The sequence below is a fragment of the Pseudopipra pipra genome, chromosome 6 (genome assembly GCF_036250125.1).
Source record: "Pseudopipra pipra isolate bDixPip1 chromosome 6, bDixPip1.hap1, whole genome shotgun sequence".
NCBI classification, from domain to species: Eukaryota; Metazoa; Chordata; class Aves; order Passeriformes; family Pipridae; genus Pseudopipra; species Pseudopipra pipra.
In genome coordinates, this window is record NC_087554.1 from 7,103,271 (window position 1) to 7,128,186 (window position 24,916).

General features: G+C 41.2%; 2 protein-coding genes across 7 annotated transcripts in view; both read left to right on the forward strand.

Moving 5' to 3' along the window:
- TPCN2 (two pore segment channel 2) overlaps positions 1-18,265 on the forward strand; it is a 63,491-nt gene extending 45,226 nt beyond the window's left edge. The window contains exons 26-29 of one of the 6 annotated variants that reach the window (XR_010431135.1): positions 2,019-2,146; positions 9,300-17,038; positions 17,938-18,064; positions 18,159-18,200. The gene's annotated coding sequence lies outside the window, so the exon portion shown is untranslated. Of the gene's footprint in view, positions 1-2,018; positions 2,147-9,299; positions 18,065-18,158 lie in introns of all 6 variants that reach the window. The other 5 variants (XR_010431137.1, XR_010431133.1, XR_010431136.1 and 2 more) reach the window with 5 other exon arrangements.
- A 496-nt stretch (positions 18,266-18,761) lies between these two features.
- On the forward strand, positions 18,762-20,533 carry SMIM38 (small integral membrane protein 38). Its single transcript, XM_064657205.1, has one exon. It carries the CDS (start codon positions 19,193-19,195, stop codon positions 19,391-19,393), a length of 201 nt encoding a protein of 66 aa, XP_064513275.1. The 5' UTR covers positions 18,762-19,192; the 3' UTR covers positions 19,394-20,533.
- The last annotated feature ends 4,383 nt before the right edge of the window (positions 20,534-24,916 follow it).

The window sequence follows — 24,916 nt, forward strand, 5'->3', positions numbered from 1 at the left end:
CCTGCAGAGTGTGTTTGTGGGGCTCAGAATTACATCCTTCTGGTCTGCATGTCGTAATATCTGCATTTTTTGAGTAGTTCCCAATGGAAAAGGGGCCTTGAATTTTCCTGTCTATGCTCCTGTCATATTTTGTAGCTTGTGGTGTGACTCCTGCGCAGGGCTAAGGGTTGGACTCAGTGATCCTTGTGGGTCCCTTCCAGCTCAGCATATCCTGTGATTCTGTGAAAGGATGTATGCTTGTTTTGATGTTTTCCTTTAAAAATATTTCTGCTTCAGTAGCACTTCAAATGTTTGAAGGGTTTCCCCCTCCCTTATTACTCAATTTAATTGGAATTATGGTGCCTATCAAAAAGTATTACTGCAAGGTGACCTGGAAATAATAATTTCCTTTCATCTATACCAAACATTTGTAGATCATTAAAATGTCACAAATAAAAAAGTCTTAGTCACAAAGCGATGGCTTTATATGAGCACAGTAAAATATGAGATTTCATTATATACAAAAAGGCTATGTTTTGTATTCCTGGTTCACAGAGCAAACCTCCAACACATGTGGAATGCATGGCAGGATGTAGGACCCTCTAAGGGCTGTGTACAGATATGTGAAGGGGAAGAGGAGGGGGAGGGGGGGGGGAAAAAAAGGCACTGTGGGTCTGAGGAAACGACCCCTTTCAGTAACAAATGGAGCATGTGCTCCGGGTCTCCGGGAGGATTTGTGCAGGGATCTTGCTCTCCATGTGCACACATTCCTCTGAATCAGACAGGTGTTAAAGTGAAATGGTGCCCAGAGGACGCAGCACCCTCCTCTGCTATCAGCAGCCTGACCACATGACGGATCCAAAAGCAGCCAAGCACAACTGCTGAGGGGTTTGCCAAGGGCTTGGATGCCAAATGCTGTGAGAGAGTATCCTTGCCAGCTTGGCACCTTTAGGCCATGTGGCTGCTGCTGGCATGGAGTCGTCATTGTAATGTGCTGGGAAGAATGGAAGCAGAAACTGTCTTAATAGTTCCTTGTGAATGAAGCCCTCTTATTGTTGTGAATATAAAATATTAATTACCTTACAAATGTGCTTGAGAGGCTCTGCTTGGCTTTGGCATCTGTCCAGACCTGCAGTGATGAAATCAGAGGATTTTGCCTCTTGGCAGTTGAATTTATTTATCCCCCCCGCCCCTCCCCAGCATCGCACTGGAAATAAGAGGGGAACTATTTGAAAACAATTGACATCTGGAGGAAGATGTTCATTGGCTTCTGGGATTTGGATCAGTCCCTGAGCTGGTGCCTTAGGAGTGGATTTAACCAGTGCTGTAATCTTCTGGCACCTGTTGCACTTTTTGGCAGTGCCACAGGACAGCTTTGATTGCACTGGGACTGGAGTAGTGAACATATGTCTAATGCCCATCCCAGAAAGAATGACTTAGTGCCCTTAATGCCTCTCCTATTGTGTTTTTTTTTTCCCCTACTTTCTCTTGTCTTATTCATCAAGCTGCTGTTAGTAGTTATTACATGCAGGCGAGCACCCATCAGCATCTTCAAACAAAGCAGGGATGAAGCAAGAGAAAAACAGGAGCTGGGGGAGTTCTGCCTTATCAGAACTCAGCTACTTTTTGCATTTGATTCTCAGTTGTTTGTCTGGCCCTGAATCTTTAAGAAGTGTGGTGAATAAAGGACTCCAGGAAAAATGATGCATGTGCCAGTGTTTGAGATGCAATCAGAAGAAGAGTATGTTTTCTAAATACATTCATCAAAATAACCAATTATGTATCTTCAAGAAGGGGATTCAGAGGACCCATTAAAGGAAGTCTCTGCCTACATGTCTCTGCACTGATTGTACATCTGTAAATGGCTGCCATCCAGCAAAGCTCTTAAGTGCATGTTTAACTCTCAGCACAGCCTGGCTACAGCAGTGTTGCTAACTTTGGCATGTGAGCTTTTCTGCTTTTGGGGCATTCACATGCCTAGTGAGAGGCACATGCTCATGTGCCCTTCTGGATAACTGGCTCTTTCTTGTGTCCTACAGGCCCGCGGCCAGGAGCGCGAGCCCAGTTTCCTGCTCCCGTAGAAGGCATGGAAGATGGCAGTAGGGTTGCACATCATCTACAGCCCTGGGGTTTTTATCCTCCTCTTCAACATCACTGAAATACAGAGGTACAAACTCCTGAGAAATGCTGTGAAGCCTCCCAGTGCTGTGTGTAACTTTACCTTTCCTGATGCCTGTGCAGAACTTAGTGCCGTTTGTTTAAAGTGACTCCAAGTAACTCGTGCAAAACTGTGGCAAAGACTGAGAGAGAGAGGAAAAACATCATGCTTAGATATCAAACACTTGATTAAAATCCATACTGCTGCTGCATCACAGTTGTAGGTGTTTGTACTGAGGGAAAGCCTGGGAACTTGCATGTGTTAAAATTTATCGCTGCGTTTGCTGCCTTGTAAAAAGTCAGTCTGGAGAGCTGGGGGGATGGATTAGGTTTGGAGAGAAAGTCCTCGGGTCCTTATGGTGGTTCTTGGAATTACAATTCGGCTTGTTTGTCTAGGAAGTCAACAGAAGATCTTGGGCTTTCCTGTCTACCTACAGATTTCAAGTAAGGTGAACATCAGCTCTTAGATGGCTGATAAAGCTCTTAAATTATAAATGAGAATTTAATTAAATATAATCTCATTGCTCAGATCTCATTCGGTACCTCTGTCAACATGCTCAATTTAGGGGGAAAAAGAAATAAAAAGGGAAAGGAAAAATTCCATCAGTAACAAACAACTGTACCCATAAATTCCAATTCTTACAGTAAAGTCCAAGCTAGTGAACTCGGCAAAATATTCCAGTGTGTGCAGTCCAGAGTCCACTAGGATATTTTCCAGACTGCCATCTACATCAGAAATTTGCTGGGCAAAATAACTCTGATTCTCTCCAGTAGCTTCTTGGTATGCCTGAGGTGGGATTCTGAAAGAGGAATAGCTGGCAAGCTGTGTTTTGTTTTTACCTTGGCCAAAGCCTGTTTGAATTACAGGGATCATAGTGCATCTCTGGTCTTTGGAACCTGCACTCATTTATTTTAAGAAAGTTAATTTCTTGGGGATCATAAAAAAGCCAGATGGGGGAAAGCTATCCTGTTGTGAGAAAGTTCTTATCTACTTCATTGAAATAATTGAAAATGGGTTTCTAAATAGTCTGAAGAAGTTCAGTTATGGGCTAAGATCCAATTTTCTTAAAAAAAAAAAAAAAGGAAAAGGCAAGTTTGAGAAATACTTTAAAATATCTTTGTCCAGCTTTTTGCCCCTGGAGGAGGAAGTGGGAAATTTAGAAAGCAGCACATGTGACAGATGCTGCTCAAGATGCTCAACACATTAGTTAAAGATGCTCTGTGACCATCATGTTGTGAGTAATAAAAGAATGTGAATGGGATGGAAGAGGAACAGTCCAGATTTACTGTAACCACATCTGTAGCCTCAGCACTCTCACATGATGGTCAACAAATTCCTGCCAGTTCCCGGAGTATTCCTAAACGTATCTGGGCAGTGCAGAGCCACGTTGGACTGGGGAGCCCTCAGGTTACCTCCAAGTGAGCTGGCATGTCTGCAGTCGATTACCACACAGGGATACCAGCAGCAGTGCCAGAAACAGTAAAGCTCTGTTACTGCCATACATAGTTAATTAGCTCGGGTGTCGCAGCGAGCAAACACAGCTATATTGCTCCTGGTTCTGCACGAAGTTAATTGAGGCTGGCTTGGGGATCTTTGCCCCAATGTGCAGTGCAGACATACCCAGGAATGCACTCCTATTGTTGACTGAATACTGTATTTTCACATAAATGTGGCAGGAATATAATTGCAGGGTGGAAAAAGAAGGCCAATATACATTCGCTTCACTTTAGAAACTAAATTAAACCTTTGACTTAACTCACTTCTATACCAGCTCCCTGCAGGCATTTCTACAGGCTTCATTAGAGCCAACCTAGAGGCCATGGAAAAGGTCTTTCAAAAGACTAGCCAGGAAGCCAGTCACAGCCCCAGATCCTGCTGCTACAGAATACAATCTGCCTCTTGGCACCTCGGGCTTGCAGCTGCCAGGCACTCTCCTTATGTGGTCACTGGTGTTGGCTCGGAGGCTGGGGCAGATAGATGAGGAGGGCGAAGGGGGAACACATTCATCACTGCCAGCAGCGAGGGGAGGCAGTGCCAAGTCACTATGTAACCAGGCACATGTGCCAATTTGCTCAGTAATTGGATTGCTATTTGAAAAATTAAAGCGGTGTCTAGAAAATTCTAACCTCTGCGTTCACGGGGGACGGAGTTCGCGGCCGAGGGGGCCGAGGAACAGGAAGGGCGGGGGGGGGATCGAGCGGAGGTGTTTAAGGAGAGCAAATGTAGGAAGTAATTCGATGACTTTCCAGAGTGCTGCAGCAGCCTCAGGAGCAGCCCCTCTGTACCAGAGAGACAAAGAGCGAGACACAGTGCAGTGGGAAGCTGTGACATTATGGACAAGCCGTAACCCGTCGCTTACTACGGAAAATTAGCCAGGACTTGTCAGCTGAAAGCGATTGGTACAAAGGAAACATAATTGGAAGGCCAGGCTTGATATACTTCTGTGATTAATTTTTCCCTAAGAAGAAAAAAAAACTGTTAATGGGCATTGTTTTATCTTTTCAGGGTTTTTTCAGAGCCTGTGAATTGTTGCTCCTGTCTACTGTATACGTTGCTCTCAAATACATTCGGTGAACAAATCCCATGTGCTAATATTAAGCATAAATGATACTGAATTATCCAGCTACAGAGAGAGTTTCTGACTCAGAAATCTGCTTCTGCCACAAATCATTTCTGCTCCCACTGAAGCCAAATTCAGACTTTGCTTTGACTTCAGTGGGAGCATAATTACATCCAAAAATATAGTTACCTAAATTGTCCTTCAGGCATTTCATTATTCCTTGCAGTTGAGCTCACTGGCCACCCTTATTCAGCTGAAAACTTTGAGCATATGGAGATGATAGATTATAAATTGTTCCTAAGATAATATTTGTAGTTTAAAGTATAGTCCAGTTGCTAGTAGCTGTATAAAAGTGGTGCCTGTGTTCTTCATCACTGTTAAGCGGAAATTCAAGCTGGAAGCTCTGTCTTTAAAATAATAAAAAGTAAAAATCTATGGACTCATACTGAGGAAGAACTATTTGGAACCTCTGTGAAATGTCTGATTATTTCTCATGCACTCAGTCCCGGCAGAATGAGGTTAACACATGTCAAAGCAAAGGCTAAGGAAATTTTGGGCTGCATTTCTGCCCCTAGATGGAGTATTCTGCACACTGGGTTGGGGTTTTTTATATATATTTTGGGAGAATGGAGCTGTGTTAGAGGCCTTGAAATGCCTCTTGTTCTGAATTCCCTTTACAGTGTATCAAGTGCTGCCCGCTGGGACTAGGCTAACTGGGTCCCAGAGATAGAAGAGAAAAATCAAAATAGGGTTTGCTTGTTCAGTTGATCAGATACTGTAAAGGCCACTGCACTTTCTTAGTGTCTCCCATTTGTTGGTTAGCGATAGATATACGTGTTAAAAAGCAAGAAGCCTCTGCTTAACAAGGTGTCACTAATTACTATGAAACATCTGATATTTGCAGCTTGCAGTGCCGAGTATTTCCATGATTTTCATGGTATTCCCTTCTCTTAGTATGCTGGGAATGCCATGGTAACCTTAACCACTGGTAAAACATTTTAATAGTGACCACTGTAATATAGTGGTTGTGTGCAAACAGCATGCACCATTGCTTCAGAGGTGCTTGGAACACTTTGTTTTTGTCACAATTGGAGTAAAATGTTGCCAGATTTCAAGAACTGAATCCTAAACTTGCCAAATGGGGAGCTGGAAGTGAGGTCTCCTGTTCTCCAGCTTCTGTCTTTGATCACCTCTGGAGTTTCATTGATACATTCCTACCCAACACTCACACGCTTAGTGAACCATGGCTCCAGAAAGCAGGGAGTTGCTTGGGAAAAGCACTTGGCTACAGACCCTGTGTTCGGAGGGGGTGGATGGGTGTCAGATTAGAAGCCAGCTTTTGAAAAACCGAGATTGTTTTGTATGTGTGAGAGAGAATTCAGCTGTAGGCTCTTAGCTCAGGTATGTTCTCATGTGGGCTTCTGCTTTGGCCCACTCCAACAGGAGGGACCAGCTGCAAAGTTTGTCCCTGGACTGGGAACTGAATTCCTGCAGAATCCAGGATTTTAGTTTGGACCTTTTTAGATATGATGTAAATGCCAGCAGCTTCCTAACAACTGTTCTTGAAGCTCAGAGCAGAATGTAGAGCAGACCGTTGTGAGTTAGGGGAGTGCACAAGATATCCCTTCTCAGAAGAGAAAGGAAAAGCCCAACAAAACCTAAGCCATCTGACTGGAGTCCTGAGAAATGCTTACCAGCTTTCAAAGAAAGAAAGGGTCTTAATTCAGATTTGCCGGAATCGTCTAATTAGTCCCTTTAATGCCATGCACCTTATAGTCTGTGCCACCGGATTCGTCCTATAAATGAGACGATGGGCTAATTCATCTTGGCAGCAGTAAACAGACCTTGTGATTGTCCCCCTCACAAACACCGGCCTGATTTTAGGAAAACGCTTTGACCAAGCCTGTGTCCCTGCTCCCTCCCCCGCCGCCCCCCCATGCCCCCGCCTTTTCTGAGCGCTGCCTGTGCTTCTTGCCCTCCTTCTTCCCCACCAACCCAACCCACCCCGTCTCACACACAGTGACATACCTCACACATTTGCCACTGCTAACAACAACCTGTCAACTCTTTCTTTGCACCGTGCTAGGCGCCTTTTGTTTCTGCAGCCCAGCAAGCCTTGCAGCTGTTGTCCGAGGCCTGCTCCGACAGCCTGTGATCAGTCAGCTGCAAAATCCTCCCTGAACAACTCGGTATTCACAGCTCTAATCGGGCCAGCGGACTGTTTCCTCCTCTCTCGCAGTAAATCTTTATCACTTGCGCTCTGCTCGTCAGTTCGTGGCGCCAGCTCTTTGGGCTGCTCTATCCCTTTCCCATACTCTGCTGGGCTGTGTGCTCTGAATGCTAACTCCAGCCTTGTTTAGACTCTGTGCTGCCTCAGTGCTGCAGTCCACATGTTGGGAAGGTCGGAATTCCTGCCGCCTCCCCGTCTTTCGGGCTGTGAATGCGCGTGGGGTTCGTATCTCTGCGAAGGTGAAGATATCAAAGGCTCCCTCCCTCCCTCCCTCGGCCCGTTTCATACTTTGTCCATATAAGTTAGTTGTCTGATTGTCTTTCTGTTTCCTCCCAGCAGCCCGTCGTGCTTCTGCTTAAGAGCTGTCTTTGGTAAGAAGGTGAGGGTGAGCTGCCCAGCCTGGGGAAGCTGGTGATGGCAAGGGAAAGCCTGGGGAAACTGGCACAAGCCTTAATTTGATCGCATGCCCAGGGCTATTAACCCTCCTCCTAATGATCCCCCCGCAGATGGAAACACATTTCCCTCCATCCTGTCCCTGACTTGATGCCATCACAGTCTTTTAAAAGGTTTACATCAAAGATGTTGAATTGTAAAGCAGATTTTTAGAAAAAAAAATGATCAAAGTTTTCTTCCTTAGTATCCCGGATGAGTTGAGGAGAGTCCATGGAGAGTTTAGGGTGAGGTTTCTGTCAGTGTGGAGTTGCTGAGGATTTACGCTGGTGGAGCTGAAGGCACAACTTTATCTGTGCCTGTTGCTGCCTATGATACAGCGTGGAAACCCCTCCTGCCTCCTCTGGGAAAACATTGAGGGGTTTATTTCCCTGTGTGCTGTGTTTGGGCCTGGGATTGTAGATGGCAGCGTAATTAAAGTGCAGTTAAACAGCACATTTTGCAAGGAGACTCAACTAGATCTTAAGCAAAGCTTGCTGGAGATCACTTTAAAGGGATAAATTATTCAGGACAGCGAGGGTTATTTCAGTTTATAAGGAACCTGGGAAACTTTTGTCTGAACACTGGCATGAAGACCAAAAAGTAGTAGGTTTTGGTCTTGTCTCTGACACTGAAAAACCCATTTCTCTTTCTGCATCAGCTTTCCTTCCTCACCTTTAAGTCTTGGTTTCAGCTGTTCCAAGTGTGTGTGTGTGTGCACATGTATGCAGGGGTGAAGATTAACCAAATACAGAAATTCCTTGAGGAGTACGGTATGAACTGGCTTTAAAAATACATTGATTCTGTTAGTTTTTAAGAGGCATCTGTCAAATAGATGCAGGTTGGACAATCAGGCTTCATTTCCGCTCAGGCTTTCTATGCCTCAGTTTCTCATCAGTATATCTTTGGTCAGATAAGTGTGTGTATATGGGATTCTTACAATTTTGGTGTTGCATTGGTGGTCAGTTCGAGTCTGTAAGGAGATGCCCTCCTGCCATGCTCCTTGGTGTGCCCTTGGTAACCAGCTCCCACTTGCTTCCAGGTGGGTTGTGTTTTGTCCTTGTGTAAACAGAGCTATAAAATGTATTTTAGGCTTGATTTGGGAAAATGGTTCAGATTTTGCTGGTATTTGCCACAGAAGTGCCTTTCTGTCCCAGTGTGTTCTTCAGTGAACATGTGTGAACAGGATTTGAATGCTGGCTCTTTTTCTGTCCGTAAAGGCAGGAGTGAAAATATGATCTTCAATAGCATGGAGTGTCCCACAAATAGGCTGATTATACCAGTTCATGGAATAGAATCCTAAAGCAGTTTGTGTTGGAAGGGACCTTTTTTTTTTTTTTCTGTCAAATAGCAAGCTACTGGACATGGTTATTTTGTGATAGGGTTGACTTCTGTTTTATAAAACACTGGTACTTCACCATGCTCTGGAAGAATGGCATGGGCAATCCACCTGCTGTCCTCTGCACAAAAAGCAGTTGGTTTTGAAGTGTTCCCGAAGGACTTGACGTCCTTTAGACATCCTTGCAGTTCCTAATTTTCTATTTATTTATTTATTTATTTATTTATTTTTAGAAAACTCATGGTGGCTAGAATGTACATGTAACCTGATATAGTGGAAGGAAATCTTTTAGCTTTAAATTACAAAGGAAAAGTCTAAGAATCTGAACTGAAAGTGAAAGGAACAAGGAGAAGACTTTCTCAAAATAACAACAACAACAATACTTATTAGTGTTATTAGTGTTATTTAAACTGTCCACGTGCCCTGGTTCTCCTGATCTGCTGATGTTTGTGCCTTGAAGTGAGGGGGTTTTTGAAGGATGCAGCTGGTGCTTACCTTGGTATTGTTCTGATTCTGTGGTGCTTGGTGATGGGGGCTTAGGACAGTTAATTAGGAAAATGTCTGGAAGTTATGACATGAAGTTTTTATCTGTTCTTTTCCTCAGAGCTTTGTGCCACAGAGGAAAACTCACGGGAGGCAAATATTCCCAATGGGAATGTATTGTTCTTTGAAGAATCCTATCTGAGTTATTTTGTCTTACAGGGGTAAGTTCAGTCTTTCTTCATTTTCACCCAGACCACAATGAAGACTTTGTACTTTTTTCTGTTTAGTGGCTGCTGGAAGAGGGCTCGTTCATGGCTCTGGGATGAAGAGGATGAGCAGAATTTGAGAACAGCTTGTCTGTTCCCATTCCAAATTGAAAGTGGACTTGACTTACTTTTCCTAATGCATCTGGATGCAAGTGTTGGAGCAGGATATTTTATTGCTCTGCTTTTTTTTATTTTTAAGGAACAATGTCAACTTTTTTCCTAGCTCCTCCTATATCTGTCTTCTAAGATAATCTCAGACCCCAACATCTCTCTATTTGATTTTTTTATACAGAGTTATGGATAATATGATAATATGCTTACGCAGTAATTCCATTTTAAAATAGTCTTCTAGTCGAGGAATTTTCTTGTCTGATTTGCCTCAGACTTTCCAGAAAAATTCTACCTTGGCTTGAAGTTTGCACCTGGGAAAGTTCAAGGAAATCTGTTTAGCTTTTGCTCTATGAGGAAGGGATTCTGCCAAAATTAAGTTTTTTATGAAAGGCAACTGGAAGTACAGATAGACTAGTTTTGTCATTACTAGACAATATTAGTGTACAATCAGTCTCATCAAGAAAAAATATGACTAAATGGATTTTATATTCCTTATAAAAATGATTTTTTTGTTTCTTCTTTGGCTACTCAGGGTAGAATGCTTACTGCTAATCCATCATGTTTAATTTTGTGAGTCACTTCTTGTGTGCACATTTCCTGTACATCTTGAACAAAACCATGCAAAAAGATGAGCAAAGAATTAGGAGAAAATTATAAATGGATCCATGTGACTGCCTTTTCTACAGATATTTCTTTTTCTTCTCTTACTTGAGAAGTTGAGAGGGAATGCAGGGCCATGCAGTGTTTGTTAAAGCTGATGGAATATCTTTCTCCCTCTGGGTATTTCTTTAATCAATGTTTCTTTATACCATTAGGTCATCTCCTCTTTTTTTCATGGTTTTTTTTTTTTTCTTTTTTTTTCTGAAGAAGCCTTGTTTTGTACATTTCCGTACATCTTGACGTTTATTCTCAGAATTATGGCCTGACCACTTCCTCTCTTTTCCTCAAAATTTCTCTCGTTTTTATCTATTTTAAGTGCCAGAGCACAAAGATAACCCCATCATAGTTCTCTCATTTTCCCCAGCAGTTCCCCCCCGCCTCTCCCCCGGCCTTTCCCTCCCTGCAATGAAAAAAATGAAAGGTCTCATGGTCTTACAGATTTTCTTTATGCTTATTTTGGCCTACTTGCAACCCAAATACATCATCACGCTATAAGACGGCTCTCTAAGGCTCTTGGATCAATTAAAGGTAGCCCTATTCATTGCCAGTACAAACCTTTGCCTATTAACTCCTTCAAAGGGCATTTGTCATCTCAAAAAGCTGTGAATGCCGTCTGGGTACATTGATTAAAAAAAGGTATTGTTTTAAGGCTGCTGAATATCTTAATTAGTTGTAATCAGAGGGCAGCTTGTGTCTGTGAAGTGATACAGTTACCTTTCACCCACTAGCTTTATTTTCTGTGGTTTTAAAAGGGAGAAAATAAAAATAAATCTCAGATGTACCTCAAGAATACCGTTTTTAGGGTACGAGAGGAGCGCACTTGCTGATCAAACTGTAATTTATGACATTATTTTGCAAAGGCAAATATTGAATGTGGTAACCCAGAATGCATCTCGTTGGGCTACGACCAGCCAAGAGCGGGTAAGTGGAGCTGCTCGCTGCCAGCAGTCATCCTCCTTTTCTTCCCTCAGAAATCCAGGGTCTGTGTCCTGCAAATGGAGAAATCTACCCCAGTTCTTCAAGTGCTTGCACGTGTGCTGAGCTTGAGCCCGTGAATCATCCATTAATGCAGGGCATACACAGCTCTGTTTGGCACATCAAGGTAGAACAAGGTAACATTTTTTCAGATCAGTGGTTCATTTTTGCCATAGTTGTCTCAAATGAATGTGTCCTAAAGCTCTGGCAAATAGTTTTAGCTGGCAAAATGTCTTGTTCCGCTGTTCACTGAATCAAAGCATTTCTTTCAGTAGTTAATCGTAAAAATTCGTTTTCTATCTAAGGAGAGACCCTTTTGAAAATGAAAATCAATACTTTTTTCTTCCTTGGGCCTCGTGAAAAGTTTTGTTGGTGCATATTGCTTTCTTGGTTTATTTTTCTGAGAAAGCAACACAGTTTATATTTAATTTAAATGCATTTTGCTAAAATCAATTTTTTTTTTCTGTACATCTAATGGAGGCATCAGGGTATAGGCAAAACCCTTCCAGTCATGTCTTGATGGTACAGCAATGGCTTTCATCCTTTGCCCCCTGCTCTCTGGAGATGCATTTCCAGAGGAGATGATTTGGGGATATATATGCTTTTCTTTCCATATTTGTGCAAATATCTTCTTACAGGTCAGAAAAAACACTTGACCAAAAAAAAATCTGAGTCACACTTGGAAAAATGTGTGCTTTTGTGCTTGATTAAGATGCTTATAGTGATAATGGTAAATAGAATTTAATTTGTTTCATTGTGGGAAAGGAAGGGGACACAAATGGTGTTTTACAGGGAGTCCCCCTTTACCTGGAACAAAAATTCTTTGGAAAACACCTAACTCACTAACCACGTGTATCAAACTGCTGGTGCAGTTTGGTCACCTGGAAAGCAGGGCAGTGCCATGGCTGGGAACCCGCAGACAAACAAATCCCCAACACTCACACTCAACCTGTGACTTGCTTGGTGAATTTTATTACAGGAAATCCAGGCATGCACAGATTCTCAAGGTAATGTGGCAAAGTCATGTAAATGCAAGTGGTGCTGTGCTCAGTCTCTTATTTTCCAGTGGATAAGTGTGCTGGACAATGGATGGCTGGAAGTTAGAATATGTTTATGATTTACCTATTTTTTTTTTCAGAAGCCATGCTCTTGTATCACTGGACAGTTTCACTCTACATGTCTAGATTCAGCAAGAAGTACTTCATCTGTCTTTTTTTAAAAATTTTATTTTTACTAAAACGCTTCAGAAAATCTAGTTCTGTCTTCAAATCACTGTATAGACAAGAAGCTATCAGAATCTCTGTTTCACAGGTGAGGAAAACCGGTCCGATCAGGATTAAAATCCCAATTCAAGGACAAGCAGAAACTTAAGTACGTCTTTTAATTTTCCTGTGATTTTGGCATAAACTATTATGAATGGTTTCTCTGGGATGCTGTCAGAGGTGAAAATAGAATATGCTTTGAGTTGCAGACAGTACCTCAGCCGCAGCACTGCGGTGCGTGGACACAGGAATTTTTCTCTTTATACTTGCTAAAAAATGTGACGCATGGGATGGTCACACAGGAGAGGGATTTATTTCTGTAGTTGGTTTTTCAATTCAGTGGTTGATATACTGTGGTATTGAAGCTCATTTTGGTGTGGAGATCCATGCAGCTCTGAACTTTTCCTTCAGCTTTGTAGGTTTTCACGGAAGTGTGTGGTATCTTTTCTTTGGTCAGGTGCCTTGAAAGTAAACTGGGAGAAATAAATAGGCACGTTTCTACTGTGGCTGTGATAAGCATATGCATGTATATATATAATGGTATTGTGTGTCTTGCTCTACATAACATTTTTAGGTGTCTGTGCAAGTAGATTTATGAAGTGTGACTCGTTTTTCCTTCTCCCCACTGTTCCAGTGGAAGAGCTCAGACTGCGATGAGAAAAACTAGTACACGTTATTAAGAATTCTGATAAAGTAGGCTGAATAAATTTGTTTTCTTTGTGAGCCTTAATCCTGTGTTGTATTGGCTTCTTGGACATGGCTAATTTATTTGGAATTCCATTCTGTTCCCGACAGCATTCCTGATTAGCAGTTTGATCACCCGGAGCAAAGTTACATACCAGCTTTCAACTCTTGTAATCTAGCAGTGTAATTTTTTCAAATGGACTCTTTTCTTTCCTTCTTTGCCCCAGCTCCCCTTCTTTTTGTGCGCAAAGAGACTTTAAAAGTAAGCAGGATAACCTGCTAGTAGAATGAAAAACTTCTTCAAAACACAATGTAGTTTGCTGAATGCCCGGCTTTCATTTTCAAATAGAAAAATGAGGTTTGGAGCTGTGTCAGTGCAGCATGTGAAATGTTTACCTTCCATCACGCACAGAGGATGATGGTTCTTTTCAATAACTGCATTTTAGGGGTGGTGTGATATAATCTTCAAGTTCTTTCCAAGGTCTGTAGTTCGCCAAAGCACATTTTGCTTGTGATAAGTTTAAGAGAGTTTAAATCGTTGTTTAGCAAAGCTTTTCACATCATGGACCTTGTAGGAAAATGGCAGTTGTGTCATTGTTTGCTTCCCTCTAAACTGGCTTATGCTGTCAAAACAAAGGATGCACAGGAAACCCAAATTTAACTGTAAACCAGAGGCAGGTTTTGATCTGTTTTTGGTAGAGCACAGGAGGAGCATCATCCAAGTGAAACCAGAGGAAATGGAGCCTGCAGCAGCCCCCCAAATCTGCCAAAGGTGTGGAGTTACAGACAAGAGGGAAGGGAGTTTTCCGTCCTGTGACATTTCTGGAGGTCCCAATCTGGTTTGTGCACAGTGAGAAGGAAAAAAAAAGATTTTTAAGTCAAGGGAGACGTGGGAATAGCCCAGAGATAGGTGACCACAGCACTTGTCAAAAGACTCAAACTGTGGTTTTATGCATGAGTGCCTTGGCTGTATAATGTTTGGAGAGTGTCTGTTTTGTACTGATCTTGAATTTAATGGATCTGAAAAGCAGCTCTTGACAAATATTTTGTCAAAACTGAAGCACGTTTGGCCAGACCTCTGTGTTTGAAAAACTGATGTTTCAGTTGAAACACTGTTTTGTCCAAAATAATACTAATCAAATTTTCTCCTGAATTTATGTGAACTACTCAGCTATTCTGAACTTTATAACATAAATCCTAAATATTTGTTCTAGGCTTTTTCCTTTGAGTCGCTAAATACGTTTGTATTTTTATGTTTGTTCACAATTAGGTGGACATTTTGGATATTATGAAACTTTTATTTCATTGATATGACTAAGTATCAATGGCTTATGTGTGATCTATTCTGCTACCACCAGGTCATGTTCTAATCACATTCCTAGGAAGAAATTCCTGTAAATGAAAGGGAACCAAAATATCTACTGCCAAGTATGGCCACATCCAGCAGCATATGGAGGTGATCATGGAATGGCAGCTCCATAACTGCAGAGGTCTCATCAAGTCTGTATTTTGAAATACAGATGTCTTCAGGTAATGACTTTTAAGACTGATTTATAAGTTTTTGCTTCATTTTCTCCTAACCCTTTCCCCTCACTTTCATTATGTTGTTCTTTTTTTCCCCCTGCAATCTGTGCCCTTTCTTTTGCGATTGAATTTCAGTTTTGACTGCGAGGCCTTTGAGGATGAGCTGGAGTTTTACAAATACTTCTGGTTTTATGGACACTGAAATTAGTCTTGAGGGAAGAAATATGTAATAAATGTGGTAACTTATTTCTGTCCTTGTTTTTCTTGATCGTGGAAACGAGCATATTGAACTGACTGTGGTGGGATTCTGCTGGGGATTTTCCAGTAGAAGAGCAGTGGGGCAGGTGTTGACTTTGCTTTGGCTCCATGCAACATGGAATGATCTTGATATGTGCGTGTTATCACAACTTATTTGAAGCAGGAGTTGGCTTTGAATGTCAAGTTTTGTCCTCTAAAGCTGTGAAGACCTTGATCTGGCTCTTTTGAACTGGCATTTTGTTTCCAGTGTGATGTAGAATGCTTGTTCAGGAGATTTCACATATGCAAACTGGAGCAAGGTGCCTTTTTGACTCTGATAACTGTAGAAGGCACATGATTCTGAGAGATAAGTGCTGGTCTTGAATTTTTCTTTTTCTCTTAACAAAGAACTGGGAACTTCTTGTTAGCCATGCCAACTACTGCAACTATTTGCTGTTTTCATTTGTAACATATCCTGAGTTTTGAATGCGTGGCAAAATGCAGTAAGTAATATATTCTATTTTTTAATTTTAATTTATTAATGTTTTGGGATATATTTCAAACTGATGGCAACAGGAAGTGTTTTATGATTGATTATTGTTGTATTCTCTGCTTTGTCACGTGTAGCTACACTTGATATTTTGAAATTTTAGGAATGTAGTGATATTTTAGGAGATAGACTGCTTTGTAGGGGAACTGGAAAATTAGATGTGAAACCTGTTGCCTTACATTTTAAAGTCAACAAAACTGCATAATACATAATTATTTTTGCCAAACTACCCTTCAGTGGGCACTGATTACCAGGATAATTAATTATGTACTAATTTAAAAGAAAAATATGGAATTTTAAAAATAGTTCCAAATTAGAGGATTTTTTTAATAAATAGTTGTAACAGAACAGGGTAATAATGTTGGTTATGTGATGAAAACATATGTTAGTAATAAAATATCATCCATCAGGAATACTGTTCTATCGTGCCATTGCTCTCTAGGGAGATGACTAGTTGAGAAATGATTTTAACAAAATAAACTCTGAACAGAGAGGATGCTTTTATTGGTGATATGACACAAAAAGGCAAATCATTAAAAAAACGGTGCCAGGAACATCTGTTGTGTGAAAAAGTAAAATTTTGGAAAATCCAAATAGTGATTATCAATATATAGACTTTGCATAGTGCTTTTCCTTGCTCGTTCCCAAAAGGCTTTACAAAGAAAGGAAGAACAACCATCCGTGTTAAACCGCCTTTCCCAAACCCAGCCGTGCCAGTTTTCATCCGGCGCGTAGATTCATCCTGCTTGTGCTGTGCCACGGATTTTCTGTGGGAGGAAATCTGCCCTAAGAAGTGAAATCCAAGCAGGAAAGCGCTGTCCTTCCATGCCCAGCAGCATTCCTCCGTGTGAACAAACGCAGCCCCGCCGGGGAGTGCCAAGCCGACAGCCGTGGCATGCGGAGCCATGGAGCTGCCATTCCCCGGCTTTGTGTGAGCCTGTCCCCAGCCTGTCCCGGTGCCAGGCGCCAGGGATGTGCGCTTTCTGTTCCAGCTTTGACACCTCTCAGGGCTGAGAAGCACTTGTGAGCCCCGGGGAGGAGGCACCTGTTCACTTGGCACCGGGATGAACCCCCCAGTTCATTCCTCACGTGCCCTTAAGTAGCCGCCGGGCTTGTGTCTGCGGACGGATTGGGCTGGAGCTGGTGGCCAGGGCATGGGATGTGCTGGATTACATGACAGCCCCGCTAGCTCACGTGGGAATTGGTTAAAATCCTGCTGGTGGTTTCCAGCAATCCAGCAGGATTGCACCGGGGGGAAGGAAGATGGTTGTCACCAAAGATGAACTTTCAGGTGCATCCAGTGACATCCCTCCAGGTGGACAGATATTGCTTTTCTGGATAAAGGCAGATGTCATTGCCTCAACGAGTACATTTGCTATTTTATGTTATTAGCTAATTATGCATTACTATTATAATTATTATGTTACTGGCTAATGTTCTTAGCTGTTATTTTACAGCTACAAAGTGAGCCAGCTGCCCAAGTGTGTATGTAATGTAGAGCCCCTGGCTGGAGCTGACAGTGGTTGTGTTGTAGCAGGTAGAGCCACTGAACAGTTTGTCAAACTGTTTTTCCTGCTGAAATCCTCTTCAGGTGAGATGATGATTTCCTTCTTCTCATCTGTGGGGATGTCAGTCTCTTAAAAAAGAAACAGGTTAGAGAAACAGCTGTCAGGAATGGCGTAGTTGATCTTGCTTTAGGGCAAGCTGACAGACCTTTTGGGTCCCTTTCATCCTTTTTCCTATGACTGTAGGTGGCCCCAGTAACATATGTATCTGTAGATATGTTTGTTCTCTCCAGCCTGCTACATTTTTTTAGCAAAAATCTTTGCTAGTTGAAAGGAGCAGTCCCTTTAAACTCAGCATCTTTTGAGATCCGTAGGTATAAAAAAGAAGCTCATTGTTCAGTGTACGTCCACAAAGATTCCTTCTTAATCCTGACTGTGTGTACCCATCCCTTGATTGAGCCTTCCTGTGCAGAGGAATTTGAGTGGATTCACATTCCTTCATAAATGCGTGTAGGGTAATACATCAGACTTTCTTTTCCTCTAAGCATTCTGATCAGTTCTGACACTTTCCAACTCCATTAAAAAATCCATGTGGTAGGTGAGAGAACCCATTAGTGCAAAGAAACTCCTGAAACCCCTCAGAGTATTTGCTTTGCTGTGCCTTTTAACTGTTTACAAAGCCCAGGGCTTTGCTTCTGATACACAGTCAATAAAAGGAAACAGGCTATTTTTATTTTTAATTGCAACGTAGATGTATGTGTTGGCCTTGTAGAAGGCAATGTGTCGACTCTCATGAGGTTACCCCAATCAAGGACAAATTTGACCAGAAAATGGCACTTTGAGAGAATGTTGGCAGTCAGTATTTTGGTATGACATTTGGTTTAATGCAGAATTTTTGAAAATCAGGGAAGCAGCCAGGCTATTGCTTGGACCACATCCAAGTCCTTTCACTTACTGCTGATCCTTCCCGTTTCTGCCTCCACAGCTCTACTTGTCCAGGCCCAGGCAAGGAATTGCTTAAACATCTATAAAAGTTCCTTGTTTTCTTCTTGAACTGGATCCTGGGGTTGTACTAATTCTGACGAGGCCTTGGCATCTACAAGGACCTCAAGGTATTACTGTACCTATTCCCTGATTTTAAAGGAAAGAGAACGTAGAATTCCCAAAGCTTTACATTTCTGAATCAGTCTCTCATTTCTTTTTTAGGCGGAAAGTGCGGTTTCTGGGGAAAGGAGCTTGCTGGTGGAGTAAGTTTGAAAAGATCGTAGCAGTTCCAGTAATTACTCATTTCATCAAGCCATCTATATTTAAAGTGAGCTAAACCGAGTTTTTTCCTACAATGTCTCCTTCAAATAATGCTGCTTTACATTTGGAGAGCCAAATAAGGAAATAGAGCATAATCCTACAGGAGTTTCTTTCCCCTTTAGTTCCTGCAGCTCAGGGACTTGCTGTAACGAGAGCACTTCTTTCTATGAAAACCTTTTTAACATATTCAACTGAACAAACTATCTCCCAGAGAAAGTAAGAGCAGGGTTTTTTTGTGTGTGTGCTTTGCTCTGGCCTTGGCTCTCGAGGACATTTCTGTCGATGCACTAAATGAGCGATGCATTTTGGACAGCTTCTGTGTGTTCTGATTTGTTTTCTTGTGCTTCTTTTTCTTTTTTTTTCTTTTTTTCTTTTTCCCTCCCCCTCCTCTCCCTCCCTTCTTCCCCTTTTCATTTGTCTAGGGGGAAAATAAAAAAAAAAACCACGCTCCTCTAGTGTTGTTTCCTGCAAAGACCATTCTTAAGAGCTCGTTGGACAGCGCAGGACTCTTGAAGTGATAGCTAATTGGTGAAAGAAAGGCCCTGATTGTCTTGAGGGAGCTGGAAAGTGCTGCGTGTGCTGCTGAAAGGGACTAGGGAGAAGGTGCCTGGTTTCGCTGAGCAGCTGCTGCTGGAGATGTTTGGAGATTACATCAGCATTGGAAAAAAGGGGCAAAAAAAAAAAAAAAAGTCCAACTTCACAGAGACAGAGTTTATGGAGGTTTTTTTTTTCCCCCCCCTTCCAAAGGTCTTCTGACAATACTGTCATTGTCAATATAAGAGTTGTTAATTCTTTATGAATAGCACATGGGGCCTCTTGACTAAATAGTACGTTACATGTCCCAAATCTGTCAGCTGGACTCTTCTCTCACATGCTAGTGAGATCACTTTGATTGGAATGTTAGAGGAATTGCTGGGCTGGCCGTGCAGAACTGAATGCTGCATTATATAATTAGATCTCCCAGAGTATTTTTTTTCACATTACCTCATTATTCTAGCTTAAATATGGAATCGGCCCTTTTGATGATTTTGCTGGTTGTAATTATATTAATACGATTCATTTTGTGGTCCTGCCTTAGTGCTTATATAGATTATAAGCTGTCCCGAAGGTTTCCTGACACAAGGAAAGAGGACTGAGAGACTTCAAAAGGCTTCTTCAGATTTGAATTGACAATGGGGAGAGCTGGATAAGGTAAATGGAGCTAGAGGACCTCTTACCTTGGGATCTGATGAGAGAGAAATGACGTGTCGAGACTGCAACCGAGTGAAGATCCTTCAGAAAGCCACATGCTGACAGAGGGGAAGGAGTGACAACTGACTGACTCAAATGACTTCCTCTCCAGCTTGGGCATGGATTTATTGTTGGGAACAGACTTTTGCCAATTAAATGATTTGGACAAACTGGGGGGAATCCTATTGCTGGGTAGTCCAAGAGTGCCAGTGGCCCAGCCTTGACACGTGAGATGTGGTGTGTGGTGCCTGCTGGACAAACTGATGCCCTGCATGTTCAGGTGTCAGCTGGCATGGAGTGAGTTCTGACACCAAAGCCCTGCAAGGTACCTTCATTTCCAGCCTTAAATAAAGACCTTACTAGAGCACGGAAGGATTTGACTACATGTCCAAGGCCATAGTGACTTAGGATTTTTTGGTTAACTTACCTTGCAAAAGGAGATAAACTGTTCCAAGTGAACTGTCTCCTTTTAGATGGGTGTTATACTAAGCCAAACATCCTATATCTTACTACATACCCAACTCAATTTGACATCTGCTTTTAAGAACTGAATTTTCTACCGTAAAAATAGAAAGACTGTATTGCTTTGCCTGAGGCCCAGTCACCTTTCTTTAAAAAAAAAAAAAGAAAATAAAAAGTTCTTTTTGTTTGATAAATTTCTGTGTCATGTAAAAGTGAAGGTTGCCACTTTGTGTACTTAATTCTGTATCTCTTGGTAGCTCACATGATGATGTCAGAGTTCAGCTCCAGTATTCCCATCCAAATTTTCTGACCCATTCACGACTCTCGCCTTCCTACAGGCTCGTCATTAATAACTGTTAATCAGCCCTTATCATTTTGTGTTTTGAAGCCTCCTAAAACTCAGACGTGAGAGCTGGGCTGTGCTTATGCAGCAGAACAGGGTAAATGTCAGGTCTATTGATTTCAGCCTCAGATTTTATTTATGGTGGATGGCCAATGTACTAAACAGCCTGCAATGCCTGAAATGCATGTCATTGACTTGAAATCCAGCCAGAGGACAATAAATTAAATGTGGATGTAACTAACCCCTTGTCTGTATCTGTGGTTCTTAATTTTAATGATGATTCTGCCCGTTTTTTTATTTCCCAACAGCAAACCAGACCACAGTGGGAAAGTGAAATGTTGTCTATTTGAAGATATACCTTTGATAATGAGTGACTGGGAGAATAGGCACAGTGATCCATTTTTCTTCTTTCAGTTAACCATCCCTATTCTTTGCTGTTTTGTGCAAAATCAAGCTTGTAGATAAATTGGTAGTGCCTTTAAGAAACAAGTCTTCTAATTCTTTATTGCAGGATTACTTAAGCAATTATTTAATTAAAGAATAAAAACAATTTACTGAAGACTTCATTGAGATCTTGTTGCCTACTCAGCCCCTTATGCATTCAAAGCAGTTTTATTACCACCTTTTTTGATTTCTGTGGATTCATATAGTTTTTATCCAGTTCTGCAGGACATGGGAAGCCATCCTGTTTATCCTGCATTACAAAATCTGGGCTATCACACTTGCAAGAGTGCAAAATATGAAGGAAATGGAGATCTTCCTCTTTATTCCCATGGGCATTTGCTCTTCCTCTTATCACAGAGATAATAAAAATCTGGGCCCTTTTAAGTGTGGTGTGATTTGAAAGTGTCTGTTAGTATTTCCTGGTGCAATTTAACCATATTCATTTTCCTTAAGGAAAATGTAATATAAATATAATATTTTCAATTGCTATTTTTTTTCAGATACAAAAGATTGTACCTGTGCTTACAAATCCCTTTCTGTTTCCTGAAAGGGGTGCAGCGGAAGAAGAAACTTTGGATAATAACTGCTTCATGTCAACTAGTTGTGGTTTATTTAAGATCCAACTTGAAGCCCATACCTTGATGGACTTTTAATGGGCTTGACTGGAAATCACTTTAGAGTCTTTTAAAATTCATTCCATTTCATTTAGCATTTAAAAGATACTTATGCCCTGCTGATTTTTTTGTGTGTTTAAGGATGTGTTTAAAAATAAGCATGTGCTTAATGTCAGTTTTGAGCTGTGGACAGTGTGAATGAAGATTGCAGTGTGGAGCCCCCTTTCAAAACATGACACAAAGGTAAGTGTAAAGAAAGAGAAAAATAGTAGTGAAATTAAAATCCTTCCTAATGTAAAATAATTACATTTTATATACATAGATTAAAGTCCACTGCATATAAATATATTCTGTATATATTATGTCTATATTGTATATTATGTTATGTATTTATTAGTTATATCACTAACATGCTAAACAGTGGCCAAAATTACCATGTTATCTATACGGAGGGATCTCCACTCTTTGCTTTGTCATTATCAAGAAGAACTTCTAAAACAAGGTTAGATTTTGTTCTGATTTATTTTGGAAAATCAAAGTTTTGGGACTCCACCAACAGACAACTCTACAGATTTTTGCCTCCCAGTGTGTTTGATAGTGCAGTACCTTTGTAACCAACCAGCAACACTGACCTGTTGAGGCACTACTAAAAGCAGGTGTAATTACAGCAGTTCATAAACCACTTGTAGTGCAGTTAAACTCTCTCATATTCCATTTCCTTTGTGTGAAATTATTTCTTGAGGTATTTTTTTGCTTATCTAGTAGTCGGTCCATCTCTGCCTCTTTATATATATATATATATAAATATATATATATATTATATATATATATAATACATTATATTTTTACATATAAACCAAATATAAAACTGGATGATGTATGGATGCAGAACTGTTACTGGCATATTGTAACTGTAGGGTTGTTATGTTTATAGGATGATGCTCAGGTTTGGGTTTAGCCTGTGATTTGAACAAAAGTATAAAGTAACTAGTATAAAGTTCTCATTTTGTGAGTACTTTAGGAAGGTTATCCCAACTTTCATATCTGAATTTCCTCCTCCATAAGACCAGTGTTACGACGAAAACCTGCCTTAGAGGCGATGTCGGGGTCAGTTTATACATGTTGTGGGGAGTTTATGAACTTTGGCTTTGCACACTTGACAGTTCAGATAAATGTGTAGGCAGGTGCATACATGTATATTTTCATTTAAGGACATTAATATTTTAATATCTTGTGTTTACAGCCCTCCCCACTCCAAGCTGCTCAGTCTTGTGAGTGAGAAAAAAACCACAGATTTAACTGCTTAGGTAGCTGACATCACAGAACGCCGCTTGTGTTGGAATGTGTTGATTTAGGGTGACTGTTTTCATGGTACCAATAAAAACTTGGTCCCAAAATAAATAGCCATTTTCAAGTTCCACAACTGATAATTTTTTTTATTTCTTTTTTTTTTTTAACACAGGCTCAAAATCTTGCTGAGCTGTAAAACCTCAACTGATTGTAAATATCCCGTTATCTGCGAGTGCAATTTCTGTCCCACGTCGTGTAAGGTGCATAAAAGTTGACATTGTGGACTGCATCGTGGTATGGAGAACTAATTACAGATAAACTCGTGGTCATCTGAGCATGTAATTATATTTATTGATTAAAATAATTCCACGATTTTATTTTGCAGTCCCATTACACTGGTATCCGTTTAAACAATTACTGTCAAACCACGTAAACCCAACTGCAGAAGGACTCCCTTCAATGGATCTGGCCATGCAACAGGTGGCCTAATTACTTTAGGTAGGTCCATTACAGCAAAATTCGGAGTGGAGAAGCTGAAGACACAAGTAGGGCTACAATTCTGTTGGCTCTTGCAGGAGGAATCTGAACAGCTGAGGGGCCCAGTCACCAGCTGCTTACACGGAACTGCCACAGCATCAGCTGAGGCTCGGGGGGAATCGTGGAACCAGCACTGCTCCCCAGGCCCACGGTCCATGGAACAGCCCTGGGGAATGGAAAAGTATTGTTGGGGTGTCTCTGTCTGGATTTGTGTAGGCATCAGATTGGTGGACACTTAAATGGCAAAAGTCTTGTCTTGGTCAGAGTCGCTCCATAAATGTGGTTGGGTGATGCTTGATTGTCACCAAAGTGGGTGACCTTAGAGGGTGACACTTTGGCTCTCACTGCAGGCAGGGCTTGTAACATCATCTCTTGCTAAGGCTGCCAGGCAACTTCCAGTCCTAAAGGCCTGTTTTCAGCTGTTCACAACTTTGTCAAAGTAGCTTTTCAAACTAGATTTTTTCCATGTTGCATTTGATGTCTGCCTGCAGCTGAGTTCCCTTCAGAAAGTTTCAGCCAGAACAGTTTAATGTCTTCCAAGAACAAGATTAGAGAAAAATATTGTTTTACCCATGCCACAAAAATATTGGCAATGTTTGTTTTGTTTTATTTTGTTTTAATATGTAGTTCTCCTACTCTGGGAGATAATTTTTGCTCGGCCCCACCAGGGATATGCAACTCCTGTTTCACATGAAGAAAATGATGTAGGTACCTACCACAAATTTGAGGGGTAAAAGATCAGATCTGATGTGGGCTGGAAGCAAAACCTGCATGGAAGGGGGTGAGTAGTTGATTGAATAGTGAATGAGGGAGGAGACAGACCAGATGGAATTAGGATAGTTTTGACTAGCAGACAGGGCAAAAGTGGAGTCTGAAATACATGACCTAAACATTTCTATGGTAAGACTGAAATCAGGAGGCTAAGACTTCTTTAGTGAAGCAATTTGACTTGGAATAAGGAAGTCCATGGAACTGTCAAAGGCATAAGAGTTGAATAAAAAGTTTGCTGGATCATTTTCCCTTTAAAATATTGATATAAATCCTGGAACTTAAGTGTTATCCTTTTTTTGGCCGTCAACAGATTTCTGTGAAATTCACTGTCAAAAACTCCTCTGTCCCATCTATCTCTCAACCTCCAGCAAAAAATGCTCTGGATCTGTGAACTCCGTATTTTTTAATATGATGCAACAAATTGGAGCACTGACATTAAGGCAATAATAGAATTAAGGCTTTATATGCAGTTTTTACTCTGCTCCCTGAGTATTATGACAGGTTCTTTTGCTCATTTGTTGCACAGGATGAAATTCTCTGGGAAGGAAGCTTGCAGGAGTAATGCTTTGAATATTCAGAAGTGGGGAGATGGAGTATGAAAGGCAGAGCTCTAGGAAGACTAAAGTTTTGAGTGCAGGATAACATCTGCAAAACACATACACTTTAAAGGACATTCAGGAGGAAATTAATTATTCTTGCATGGGGGACTAAGTGCTGATAATGAAGAAAACATGAGAACTAATTAAGCAAGCACCATCCCTCTCGTCCCGGTGAATGTGACAGGAATATCTTGGAAAAATAATATACTTGGCAAATGAGTATAACAAAATGGAGGGAAATTAACTTTTCCTCCCCGTGTGTTGTAGAATAAAACAATTGTTACTTCTCTCTAAGGTGCTGGTGAGTGGCCAGATATGTGTAGTACCACTAAGTTTCTAAACTCTGTTCACAGTTGACTGTTTCATAGA